General features: G+C 40.1%; 1 protein-coding gene across 1 annotated transcript; it reads right to left on the reverse strand.

The window, feature by feature from the left end:
- Window positions 1-13,514: 13,514 nt before the first annotated feature.
- Window positions 13,515-14,588, reverse strand: LOC131253556 (uncharacterized). Its single transcript, XM_058254589.1, has one exon. It carries the CDS (start codon window positions 14,477-14,479, stop codon window positions 13,871-13,873), a length of 609 nt encoding a protein of 202 aa, XP_058110572.1. The 5' UTR covers window positions 14,480-14,588; the 3' UTR covers window positions 13,515-13,870.
- Between the last annotated feature and the right edge of the window lie 236 nt (window positions 14,589-14,824).

Raw genomic sequence — 14,824 nt, forward strand, 5'->3', positions numbered from 1 at the left:
TCTGATTTCTAGAAACTAACTTGTTTTCTTGTTTTGTAGGATCATGACATAAACTTCTAAATTGGTAATCCCTTTCTAATTCCTCTACTTTTTCTATTTTTAGAATTAGGGTTTGGGTTTTAGAAATTTTCTAATTTTAGGTTTCTTTTTTTATTTTAATTTTAGAAATTTTCTATTTTCTAATTTTAGAAAATTTTCCCCTTTTAGAAACTAACATTACTTTCCATTTTAGGATTATGTTTTTTTTTTTAGAATTTTCTAATTTTAGGTTTAGAACTTTCCTTCTTATTTTTAAAAACTCTCTAATTTTAGGTTTTATTTTCTCCTTTTAGAAATTTTCTAATTATAGTATTTTTCTATTTTTAGGAACTAGTTTATTTTTCGAAACTTTCCTCTTTTGTTTTTAGAAACTAGGTTAGTTATTTCCCTTTTTAAAAATTCTTTCTAATTTTAGAAACTAACTCATCTTTCCTCTATTTTATTTTTAGAAACTTTCCTTTTTAAGAATTAGTTTATTTTTAGAAACTTCTTAATTTCAGGTTTAGATTTTCTATTTTAGAAAATTTCTATTTCTAGGTCTTCTTTTTAGAAACTAACTTAGCTTCTAGGTTTAGGGAACTTTTCTTTTTAGAAACTAACTTTCTATTTCAATTGTAGGAACTTTCTAACTTTAGACTTTCTATTTTAGAAACCGATCTCTTTTGTTTTCTTTTGCAGGATCTTAACATAGGAACTTCTCATTTGGTACCTTCTTTCCAACTTCTCCTCCTCTTAATTTTCATATTGTTGTAGGATCTTTTCTTTTTTTTAGGATTAGATTCAGAGTTCGAGTTTCACCATGTATATGCATGAGTGGGAACGTCAATATGCTGAGAAGAATAATATATATTGGGATGATGATTACGATAGAAAACAACCTATGTCTCAAAACTTTTCTGAAATTATTATCGAGAACCGATCGGAATATAAAGATCCACCGGTTAAGAAGTCCTTACTTGATCATATGCAGGAGAACAATTACACCCTACGGATTAACAAAACAGGACGTGAGTGTTGGCATTATCATAACTGTGGGAGTGAGAATTACTATCACCCATCCAATAAAAAGAAGATAATGTGTGATTATATTATGAGTGATAATATGTACTACCAACCATCAGATTCTTCCACCTATGATTCGTATGACTGTAATCAATGGAAACATCAAAATTGGAGAAATGAAACAACAACATGTTATAATAATTATTCTCTTGGATCCCCTACCTTTGAGATCCAACCAGAAATGATTCAAGGGGATTCAATTCAGCGTAACATGGCCTGTCTTGTGGAAATTAGAAAAGCAATGGAAGCACTCAATTCACGCCTCAATAGGATAGAGGAAGCTCGCTCATCCCAACCACAACCCAATCCAGAAATACAATGAGGGGAAAGTGATCCTCACTCGCTTTTGAAGAATTCTGGAATTTAGAATGAAGAGTTGGATTGTGTTAATGAGCATATGATTCAATTCCCTGATGAGTCGATCTCGATGACGGTCCAAAGGAATGGTCAAGAGACGTGGGTATCTTTCAAATACAGTGATGATGACACACCTCCCTCATATGACACACATGATTTCAATGATGAGGTAGAGGTCAGTTTATTCGAACCTCAACCCAATCTAGGAATAGAATGTTAGGAAAGCAATCCCATCCCAAGTGTGAACTGCACTGAATTGGAAGCTGATAAGTATTGGGATGAGATTAATGAGAGCACAACCAAATTTCACTGGAATCAACTTCAATTATGGTCAAGGAAGGTGATCACAAGGCACAGGAAGTTCTACTCCACCTATCTGACATGGATAATTTAAATGTGGAGGATGAACCACTTTCACCTAAACCTTCCAACCTTTGTGAGGCATGTTTAGATCACTCCCCTGAATTGGATGATGATATGATTTGGGAGATGAACGAGCTACCTGATATGACTCTGGAAGTTGAAACCACCCAGTTGAGGCCACCATCTGAGTTATACACTTTTGACGATTCCATGCCTCTTCTGAGTAGTATAAATGAACAGAGTCCTCACATCGATACTTCGTCTCCTAACCCTCAAATTGTCTGTGCAGGGCTGGAGCAAGAGAGCATACATTCATCTACTTTTAAGGGTGATGGAGTCCTTGAGCATCTCATTACAGACTTTAATGAGGAAAATGAGTCACTCTCAGCTGAAATTCCTGACTCTTTTAATGATTGCTTGGCACACTTTGCAGATTCTAACGACCCCATGATACAAGAAATAATAGATGCCTCGTAAGACAACATCTCGGTAGTCATCACTAACCGAGAAAACCCTTATTCTGAACCCCCTCCCTCCTCATATCTTCATATGCCTTGGTTTTGTACACATAAATTTGCTAAGTTGATCTAATTACGTGCATTTTGAGATGCGAGGTATTTGGAGAGCTAAGATGAAAAAGTCTATTAAAGTACTATTTTAAAGCTCAAAGAATGATCAAGTGGAGGATTGAATATTTGGAAGGCAATATTGAAGAATTCAAGTGCTAAAGATGAAGAAAAGTTTAGAAAATAACCTAATCAAATAACAGAATTAATAGATTGTTTGATCCCACATGAGGTATGTTCGGTTTAACCGAAAGTGCCAAGAACAGTCTAGCAAAAAATAGTGATTTTCATAGTACATTCGACTCAACTGTTAGATGCAGATGTAATCAAAGTGACATTTGGTGCCACCGAAGGTAAGCTCGATGTCACCTAAAGGAGATAGATTTCAGACATGTTTTGAAGAAATTTGGCTGCAACTGGAAGGACCTTTAGCTCGACTCAGTGTGACTTTGGATACCATTACTTTGAGGCCTCTTTTAACCCATATAAGCTCTTCTTTACCTTGTAAATCATATACCCATTGCCTTCAACTTTGAAACCTTTTGACTGCTCTATATATCTCTTCCTACAAATCACCATGAAAGAATGTTGTCTTGATACCTAGTGCTCAACCTCTAGATTTATGCTTACAATCAAACCCAATACGACCCAGATAAATGACATCTTTATTGCTAATGCACTAATTTGTACACTTATTTATCACATGAGTCCATGTGTCAGGGAGTTAGTTGAGTCCTAGAAAGTTGAAGACCGAATATGCAAGTGGACGTGAAGCATAAATGGTGAAGAACAAATAAATGAGGTGCCTTACTGACCCTAACCTTAGACTGAAAATAATCTTAACCTTTAAATGATCATAATATTTATTAGTAAATCTTGTTTAATCATCATATAGCCTTAGGAGCCGTAATGGAATATGATAAGTTAGGCTATAAGAGGTGCATAGCTGTTGTAAACATATAAACCCAAAATAACAATTTTCGAATGGTCCTCGATCCCATCGACAATCTATCGATAGGTCTGATGGCATCAAAGGACCTACTCGGTGCACTCAAAGAAACAATTCAGTACCATAAACAGAAAAAACATGGAGTTTCTCGATGGAATCAATAGTGTGCTCGATCCTATTGAAGATCCATCAATCCCATCGAATAGCCTTTCAATCGTATCGACATAGCTGTTAACTCGTTGTTTTATAACCGTTAGAACATGATTTCTATAAAATGAGCATTCAGTTCTTGAGCATAATGATAAATTTTTAATGCAATAGAAGCCTAAATGATTCTATGTTCATATCTGTCACCCTAGACTCTATACTAAAGAGGGTCATGTCAATCTTCTTATGATTATTCAATCTAATGAGCATTCCATACTCCAGTACGAAAATGTGGATGAAATCTTCATTCTCTAGAGATTAAACACTAAGCTTATTAGTATATCATTGTCTAAATTCTTTAGGAAGACCCATCTAGGTGAATCTCTACTAGGAACCTACTCACACTTTTATCTATAAGAGATTCAACCACATCCCTTGCCTTGGTTACCTCATTGGCACATCAAATGCAAGGCAAACGCTCGTAAAAGTTAAAGCATCAGCATCAACAATCAAAGGAGCAAATTGAGAAGTAGATTCGTGCACAGGAGAGCATTGAAGAAGCATCTCAATATGCTACTACAAAAGGGGCTCAATCCAACAAGTTGTCATTTGTAAGAGTCCACGCACACTCTTTCCTTACGTAGGATTGAGTGTAAGAGTTTGTAACTCAAACTTGATAGATTCTTGTGTATGACTTATACTCTTGTATAGGGTCATATTCACCAATACGAGGGTGTACGTTGTTTACCGAGCACGGGTGTGTATGTGCTAGTCTTTGTGGAAACCTCCAACAGGAGTATACATAGGTCCTTGCATTAGGAATGCTAGTGGTTGTTAGTTAGTTGATAAAAAACCAACTTAGTTTTTTTGGCAGCCATTGACACGGGTGAGTACATGGGCAAGTCCTTGTGTAGGCCTCTGGCAGGAGTATATGCTTGTAAAGGTTAGAGGTGAACCTGATTGGAGTATATGCTTATAAAGGTTAGAGGTGAACCTGATTTAAAACCTCCGATAGTGAATATCAGTATACTTGAGGAGAGTGTATCCACCAGAAGTTGAGTAGGTAAACCGAATCACTATGTACATGCTTATATTTGCGATTGTAAATATATCCTGGTTGTGAATTCTCTCATCAATCTTTAACATTCACTTGTCTTAAGTGCTTTCTAGTCCTTTAACTGCTTCCCCAAGTCATATGGGTGATTCTTATGCAAAGAATTCACCTCCTTTTCCATAACTCTTAATAACTTCCCTTTATGTTCATTGGTTTAAGCTTCTTATGAAAAGAATCCACCTCCACTTCTTGTTAACCACTTCCTCTCACAAAATACCTTAGCATGAAAAACATTTGCATTTACCTCTCCTACCATGAATGAACACAGGAGTTAACAATGATGATGGATTTCATCATTTATTTTTGAAATCAAACATACAAAAACACAAGCATGAAATGAAGGAAATTCATACCATTAGATTTCTAATGGTAAGTAATAATTACTCAATTACCCTCTGCATATAAATAGTTTATGATGAAGTTCAAAGCGATGGTTGGGATTGTCTGTTTTTCAACCACAGGATATCCATGATTGAGACCCACCAGTTGGACGACCTGGATCTAACGGCCCATCTACCAATGTCAGGTAATGGGAGACAATAGGGGCCTGGCACATCTATCTTTGGCCTTATGTTAACTTCAATCCCAAATTAAAGAACATGAAATTCAGCCCTTTGCATGTCAAACCTTTGGGCCCACCATGAAAATGACCTGATTAACGGCCGGATGGAGCCGTTGGAGTTCTGGCGTGACCCTCTTCGTATCTAGCTTGGGCTGGAATATTAGGCCCAAGACCTGGGTCCAGGAATAAAATCTAAGCCTATTTATTAATTCGGCTAGGCCTGGGTTGTGTCTAAAAGCCTTACAAGCGAGGCCCGCCAGGGACGACACCTAATGAACAGCCAGGATCTTGCACAAAAGTGGTAGGCAGCACTTGAGTGTGGGCCATCCAAGATCATCATGGGCTGGGGATGGGCCTTTTTGTTTCCGCCCATATCGGGTTTAGGCATCGAATCTACTGGATGGGCTGGACATGGACGAACTTGGCCCAGACCATTGACAGCAGCCATACAAAAAAAAACCCGGCCCACTGATAAAAATGACCATCCAACCATCCTTAAAGGGTATCAAGGGACGGCCCACCATTTAGACCTTTGGGCCTGAGCAGATATGGGCCAGATGCGAGGCTATACTTCAAGGGTCGGATGATAGGTTGGGTCCCTATCGCTTTGAAGAGTCCACTGATAATGCGTCCATGGCCCCACATGAGATTATCCTAGCACTAATATGCACCGGACCTGCTTACACATGAGTATTAAAAGAAATAATTAAGAAAAAATGGGCCTGCCTGCATAGGGAAAAATAGGCCGTGAAAAGGACTGATCGATGGCCTACATTCACGGCCTCTTAATGGACGGTTCCCATGATGCCACGTTGCCAGGCCCACCTAATGGACGGTCAAGATATTGTATGCACTTGACACTGACTTCTAAGATGATTGTGCATGGTGATCTTAACCATTCATTCCGTACGTTCTAATCAGGATTAGGAATGGGCCAAGCGTGACATTCATCAACCAATAAGAACGTTTTATTATTTCTTTTTAAGCACTGGATGTGGATCTCCGTTATCATTTTGAACCGTTCATCTTTTACTTCAGGTGCGTTGATGGGCATCGTCAGGCTGGCCTAATTTTTGGATGAGATCACATCGGTGGTGGGCCCTTCCTGATGAACGGCTCGGATCTTGTTCATCATGAACCAAACTTGATCTAAAAACCATCTCTGGTCCTAGATGTATGCACAAGTGGCACATGGCCAAAATATTGCAATGATCAAATAGCTCTAAAATTTTGACCGTTGGATCATTTTTATGGACCATAGATCATCACATTTGTTGGCCCCAAATAATTTTAGGGTTCTCTTACTGAGAAATTAAGAAGATCCAACCGTCGCAACGATGGCCGTTAACACTTCAGGAACGGGCTGGGCTGGCCTTCGCGGGTAGCAGCCCACTACGGACGGGCTCGGCCCTGTAAAGGAAGCCCATGGATCGGATATGGGCCTGGATTGGAATCTTCATTTATGAACGGGTCGAATCAGGCCCATTTATGATGTTTACAGGTATGCTTGGACCCGACTGTAATAGCCCGTTAAGTAAATGGACTTGCATCGGACTGAATTTTAGGACCCGTTAATAATCGGGCCGATCAAGCTGACGTGGACATTGCCCAGAACTGGCTGGTTGCTGCCTCTAGGGTGCTAAAAGGATATTTAAGGCTGCCAATTATAAAAGAAGAATCTAGGCTCGAGCATTGCCGGCCAGATCTGAGCCGTTCATTAAGTGTGCCCCACCATGCATGACATATATGACAAAAATGCCCTTGAAACCCTAGTCGAAATGCAGTTTATGAGGTCTCATTCCGTCGAAATGTACAATCTGCTGATGGGCAGGATTCCGTATGCCTGGGACCATGTTCGATGATCTGAACCATTGATCTGGTGGGCCTCAGTGCGGATAATAGTTGACCAGAAATTCTCAGAATCTAGAATATCGTTACCTTTTTTTCTTTTTCTTTTTTTCTATATTTTGGCTACTCTCCATCGATGTAATTTCCTCTTGACCATCCAAATCTTTGATTCTTGGACCATCCAGCAGCCCACATTTCATGAAAACTTGTGGCCCACCTGAGAAATGGAAGGATCAACGTGATCGAGGATGTTCATTTTGACAGCGTGGCCACCTTATGCACCAATCAGATGTCCCACAGACTTGCACCTGCGACGGATGTGAACGTTCATCCAGCAAACGTCATTGTCTGAACCGCTAGGGGGTGTAGCTGGGGAAACGGATTGGCTACTTCCCCGGCCACTAGCCCAGTGGCTGTGGTCGGTGCTCTGTGGGCCCCACCATGATGTATGTGTTTCATCCCTGCCGTTAATCCATTTTTACAGGTCATTTTAGGGTTTTATCCGGAAAATAAGTGGGATATAAATTTCATTTGGACCACACCACAGGAAAACAATATTGATTAGATATTCACCATTAAAATCCTCCCAAGGCCCACTGTACTGTTTATTTGACATCCAATATGTTGATTAGGTCATACAGACCCAGATGAAGATAAAAAAACAAAGATCATCTTGATCCAAAAATTTTATGGGCCCCAAAAAGTTTTTAATAGTCGAGGCTCATTCAACACTGTTTCCTATACTGTGGTGCACTTGAGATTGTGATATATCTCAATTTTGTTCTCATAGACTAAAATGATCTAGAAAAATATATGGACAGCATGGATGAAAAATATACATCATGGTGGGGCCCACAAAGAACCGACCATCAGCCATTGGCTGGTGGCAGGGGGAGTAGCCAATCTGTTTCTAGTAGCTGGATGCGAACCACATGGAAAATATGTACAGACAATCCAAACCGTCCAGCAGCTGAGTACTAACATACTAGCTAATGGTGTGGGACACGTTATAAAATCAAGTTGTAGAGAACACCCATCAATTCATTTTTTCCTAGTTGATTAGAAGATATGGACTAGTTTCGCTTTCAGTCATCCATTTAAATTCTACAAATTGAATAGGACAGAGAATGTTACAAGCAAAGTTTCCAAAGGAAGCCAATCCATAGAAGATCCCACCAGATGAATGATCCTGATCATCCAAATATGTATCCATGTGGGTCCCGTCAGTGACTAAATCGGGTCCCACGGTCCAACGTAAAGTATGCAGCAGCAAACATTGACTAGATCCGAGCCCAAAGCCAACGTAGAGGGGACGCGGATTGACCATTTATGAGCGGGTTGATATTCATTAATGTAGTTAAATGCAAGGAGGGATGCTGATTCCACGCGCCTCATATTCAAGCGCCTAAAATCTCTCATAACACGTGCCAATGTGGCACATGTGAACGAGATCTGAGACGTCAATTTGGTGGTTCCCAAAATCAGGACCATTCTCATCATGGAACCAAGACATACGCATTGAATATAGACCACAGGATATCAATTTTTCAAACCGTCCATTTATTTTAACAGGTGTGGCCCACTTAATATGGGGAAACAACGCAATTAAAAACATTTGCAACGTTTTCATGTACGTGTGTCTGTTTCTGGGACTTGAAAATGTGGTTTCGCATATCCTAAGTCCCAAGGCCAGCCGGTTGTACTGCAAGTTACAGTCCACCCCAGCGAATAACTTCCACTATAACGGGATTGCGTCCTCCCCCCACCTGGGCGATATTCAGTCCCCGCAGGGTTCTGTGGGGTCCGCCGTGACGTATGGACTTATCCACGCCGTCCATCCGTTTTTCCAAGATCATTTTAGGGTCTGAACCCAAACATGAGGAATATTGAAAGCTCAAGCAGACCACACCGTAGGAAGCAACGGTTATGATGACGCCCACCATTGCAATATTCCTAGGGTCCATCGTGTTGTTTATTTACCATCCAACCTCTTCATAAGGTCATGTAGGCGTATATGAAGGGAAAACACAAATATCAGCTTGATCCAAAACTTCTGCGGCTCCCAAGAAGGTTTTAATAGTGGCCGTTCAATCCCCACTGTGTGGTCCATTTGAGCGTTGGATCTGCCTCATTTTGTGGTTCATTTCTGGTTCTTATCCTAAAATGACCTAGAATATGGATAGACGGTGTGGATAAATCTCAGACATAACGGTGAACCCCACAAAGCCCCACCTGGATGGATTATCCTGGACGGAGAAGGACGCCATCCACTTCCCTTCCAACCGTTGTTTGCAACATCGAATCCGTCCAATACGTTGGCCTCGTCGTGAGGATTTTCTTAAGAAAAAATCAACCTCATCCACTAAATGACCAGGTGAACATTCTATTTCTCTATTTATCAATGGCTACATATTGTTTTCGAGGTGTGGCCCACATGATGCGTATATGGAGCTGATTTTTTTCATTAGTTGAGACCCATGGTGAGCCCATCCTATTGGAAGGATTAGATGTCGCATTCTTAATAAGAAGTTATCAATTGGGTGGACCATAACCTGCAGTCCAAACGGTTGGACTTGAAACCTTTCCACATCCTCACATGCATGCACACGTATTAAATAGCCGACAGGAACAGTTACCTGTCCTTCCGTTTGCCATTACTATCAATTCATCAAACCCCAATACCCTCTTACTTACAAAATAATATCATAATCTAACGTCGTGATGGTTCCTCTGCCGCGTTTATAGAATAAACTTTATTCGACAGCGGTGTGTGTGCGCCATAACTTGATTTTATTTTATTTTTTTCATATCATCCACTCCGTCCAGTATGTGATCCCAATGATCTTCTTCTTGGATCCAAAAAATCAGACCGATTTAAAACACTTTTGGGCCACAAGATGAAAGACCATTTCCAGTAGACTCTAAAATAACGTGCTGTGGCCCACGTGGGTCTTTTAATTGCTGATTTTTGGGTGTCTATTTATCCTGGTGGGTCGAGTCTGATGAATTGATTGGATGGCATATGTAAGAAACAGTGGGCCCCACACATAATGTGGAAGGTTTTAATGGTGCCCGTCATCATCCCAACCGCTCCCTCCGGTGTGACCCACATGTAGTTTGGATAGGCCTGATTTCTGGCCAATCCATGGACTACATCAGAATAATTTTATTCTACAACAGTTGCAGAGAGAGATGATCTGGTGATCCTAGTTGCATCAGGATTCCTGGACGAGCCAATTGATCAGTCTGGACTTCTTCTAAGGTCCATTAAACCTATCGTGGCCCACCATGTGAAATAATTCGGATCATATGGTTATAACCATTCCAACAATGTCTTATAAAAATGGACGGTTGAGATCATTTGTTTTAAATTGGCCCAACTCCACAACTTTTATAGCCATCTATTTGTTGGGAACATCATGGATCGATTATAGTCCTAAAGAATCACTTTTCTCAGACAATCATAACTATACCATCTATGGCTTGGAAAATGGATGGCTAAAAACTAAGGCAAACTTATAGATGGATCAGATCATCCAATCGGTGTGAGACTTTCATGGCACCCCACAAGATGTATGATGGACCTAATGGTCAGTTCGATTCGTTGGATTGGATCGTTCAAATGTCTTAATGAAACTAGGAGCAATACATGCAGCATTGTATTTCAACTTTAATATACAATCGTTTATTTCCCACCATTGATTAATCCGGTCAGTGAAAATCTGGAACACACCATAATAATCAATTATCATTACATGAAAGAGATCAGTTCCGTCCATTCATCATTTGCGGCATATCATCATAATACATTGACAACCGACGGTATGCTTCCATATGTAGTTGTGTACCATCCAATCAATGGACCACCCTAATTTTTATTTCAGGTTGCTTCAAGGACGTCGGTTTGCAAGGATAGGATTTCCATCAAGCATGCAGGTTGGCGGGAAAGAAAGAGATGGATACCAACGTCGCGTGTGGGATCATTTCTCAAAAGATAATGCATTGTCGCTGGCTTCAATATGAGAAGGTTTCAGGTCCGACCGGTTGGACCATAAATTGTGGTCCATCCAATATATAACTTCCAATCTATCATGTTCGTGCGACATCCAACCAGCTCAGGAGTTTGGCCCACCATGAGGATCTCCTTGTTGGTGCAAAAACAACCCTCATTTACTCATTAGGTGGACCATTTAATAGAAAACAATCTTAGCCATTGATTAAAAAAAGTTCTACTTGATTGGGAACTTGTAAATGGAGATGAATGAGAAATGGATTGAAGTTAAATGGATTTGGTGTAAATAACTTGCTCAAATGTGTTTGGATCGATGTAAGTAAATGAAATGAGTTTGATATCCAAATATTATTCTTGCACGGAGGTTTTAAGAATGGGAACACATTGAAATTTGGAATTTTCAATATATTTATAGGAACAGCTGATATCTAAAGTCAATTTTAATGTTTTAAATTCGTATGCATATGAGTTACTTAACAAAATTATTATAATAAGCTCATTGAAATACATATTTTAGTCAAAATTAAGAAAATTTCAAGCCTTAAGTGGGTTACATATGTAAAGCTCACAAACAAGCTACTTATTAATAATTTTTAGTTGTTCATTTGGATAGCTAACCTTTATTTATTTGAATTATTCTATTCATGTGATTTTAATAATGTAGCTGATAATTAATTGATTTTGAAGTATTATCAACATGTCACGTGTATGACAAGCATATGTTTAATGGCACTTTTGCTCAACCGTGAAACTCTTAAAAGGAATTCAAAAAGGCAATTAACTCTTTTTGGCTTTCGTATTCTTTTTTTCTTTCTTTTTTGTAGTAGAGGATTTCATTTATGTGTTCATTTATTTTCTTTTCATTTTATTTTCATGCATATACTCTCAGCTAAGCACATCTTGGACGCAGACAATGTTATGAGCCTAAAAACAAACAAGTCCAGTGCTAAAGTGGACCACACTACATGCAGATGACTCTTGCATTTAATGCTTTGTGCATTAAAGGCAACCCAAGCTTACTATGTGGTGTGGTCCAGTTAAGAGTTATATCTGCTTTATTTTTGGGCTCATATATTAAAATGACCTAAGAAAAGGAATGGACGGCATGGATAAACAATAAATCACAGTAGCCCCACACAAATATGCTGTTCATGGCTAGAGATGAGCAGGTAGGATGGAATTGACGCCCACCTACTTCAAATGCCATTTATTTCCGTTTAGTCCTGTTCCCTCCATTCACTCCCATCCAAACGGAAACGGATTGGTTACTCCCCCTGCCACCAGCCAACGGCTGGTGGTCGGTGCTCCGTGGCCCCACAATGATGTATGTGCTTCATTCATGCCGTTTATCTATTTTTCTAGATCATTTTATCGTATGAGACAAAAAATGAGGTATATCTTAATCACAGGTGAACCACATTACAGGAAAAAGGGTTGAATGGACGGAGACCATTAAAAACTTTTTGTGGGCCGTAACAGTTTTAGATCAAGTTTATCTTTGTTTCTTCCCTTCATCTGGGTCTGTATGACTTAATCAACGGATTATATGTCAAATAAACAGTACAGTGGGCCTTAGAAGGATTTTAATGGTGGATATCCAATCACTATTGTTTTCCTGTGGTGTGGTCCACCTGAGATTTATATCCCTCTCGTTTTTGGTATCAAAGCCCTAAAATGATATGTAAAAATGGATGAACGTAATGGATGAAACACATATCATGGTGGGGACCACAGAGCACCGACCACCAGCCACCGGGCTGGTGTCAGGGGGGAGTAGCCAATCCGTTTCCCATCCAAACGGCCCCACGTGGCAGATTTTCATCCTGTTTTCCCATCTGAAAGTCGCACCCAAATAAAAGGCGGGAAGTAATTTGTTGAGCGGACTGTAATTATGGTCTACCCGGTTGGACTTAGACCGGAAGGGTCCGATGCTAAATACACAAATCTAATCTACTTACAATCATCCATATCCATACATGTACCACACATTCACAAGATCCGGACCGTTCTTCATCTAGGCCCAGTTGTGGATTAGAATCACGCTGGTTGCAAGATCCTAGGCGTCGATTCAAAGATATGCATTCTTATTGAATGTTGACCACTGGTTGGACCTTGTCGGTGGCGGATCCAACCAGTATACATTTTGGGGACGTGGCCCACCAAAGCGAGGTCCAAGAATATGTACAGTCTGGATATAGTAATAAGTGCCGCATGTACACGACATTTGATAACCAACTTAGATATGGATAGATGATACCACCTAATCTTTCTTAAAAAAAGAAGTAAAAAATACTCTCTCTCTCTCTAAAAAATACTCTCTCTCTCTCTCTCTCTCTCTCTCTCTCTCTCTCTCTCTGAAATGACTACATACACCCCAGGTACACATGCCAACCCCATCCAAAGAAGAAGGGAAATGAATGGATACATCTCATGTATGTGAAAGTTCAAAGTTCACATGCAAGCCCACATGTGAGGGACAACCAAGACCCTGTGAGTTCCAAAACTAGCAAATGGGTAATATTCCATTGGTTTCATACAGCTCAATTCCCATATATGCTACAAACAAACACTTGCAATTTGTTGGTTTGTCTCTTACCCAATTAAACTACATTTCTACTTGGATTCCAGGAAACTTCCACCCCTAGACTGTAGAGATTATGATCATGATCATGATCATGATGATGGACGGCTGACATTCAAAGCATCTTATTATTATAAGATAAAAACACTTTTTTTTTCTTTTTTTTTTTTTGGGTTTTGGTAGTTTGAGTGACTACCATACATTTTGACCCCCCAAACATGAACACCAAACTCCACAAAGTTTCAAATAAAAATCAAGTACCAAAAATCACTAGGCAGTAGTACCTTGGCTAGATCCATGCCCTACAATCGACAACAAGGCGTTCTTCATGATAACCATTGAGTAGCATCCCCGTGGTCCACCGCCTTCCCGGCCGATGCTGAAACAAAAGGGCGAGTTGGGCGATCCCACTTCCTGATCTTCGTCGTCCTCCATGAGTGAAAATGATGACCTAGGGCTCCTCCCACGGGAGTTCGAAGATAGCGATGGCGACCAAGGCGATGATGACGATGAAAAAGACGACGATGATGACGACGACGATGAAGATGGGGACACATGGGCCTTCCTTAGAGTGAGCCTAGGAAGTATGGTTCCCAAGAGATTGGATCCATTGCCCTTCTTTGTAGTCTTTTTCTTGGGTTTGAAATGGTAAGAAGGTGGTGGGGTGAGAGGAGGTAGTGTTGTAGTAGGAATACTACACTTGGGTGTGCCTGGTTGGGACTCCCACATGAATGGGATTGCACCACTAGCCACACCATAGTAGACTCTAAATGAAGGGTTGGCAATGGAACTCTCCTTGGACAAGAGCCTACCATAGAACTTGTCATCTTGCTTGATTTGGAGGGATTTTGGAGGAAGATCAGAGCTGGTTGGGGGCATTTTTGCCTTGGGGTGGGACTCTTGTGTGTGAGTTTGGGTAGGATTTGAAGGGGTGAGAGATTTGCAGATCGGAGTTAGTTTTGTTGGGACCTTTGGATGTGTACCAACTTGAAGACCTCCAGTGCATTGATCGTCATTATAATACAATAGAGAAGGTCTTAAGTCCAACCAGTTGTACCATAAGTTACCATCCAGCCATCAGATAACTTCCAACTTATCATGTGCATTGACATCCAACCTGTCCAATTGGTTGGCCCTACCATGAATGGATCAACTTCTTTTGAAATTGATGGATCTACTTGTCAGGTGGACCACACCATAGAACCAAAGTCTAATCACCGATGA

Source organism: Magnolia sinica, chromosome 8 (assembly GCF_029962835.1).
Source record: "Magnolia sinica isolate HGM2019 chromosome 8, MsV1, whole genome shotgun sequence".
NCBI lineage: Eukaryota > Viridiplantae > Streptophyta > Magnoliopsida > Magnoliales > Magnoliaceae > Magnolia > Magnolia sinica.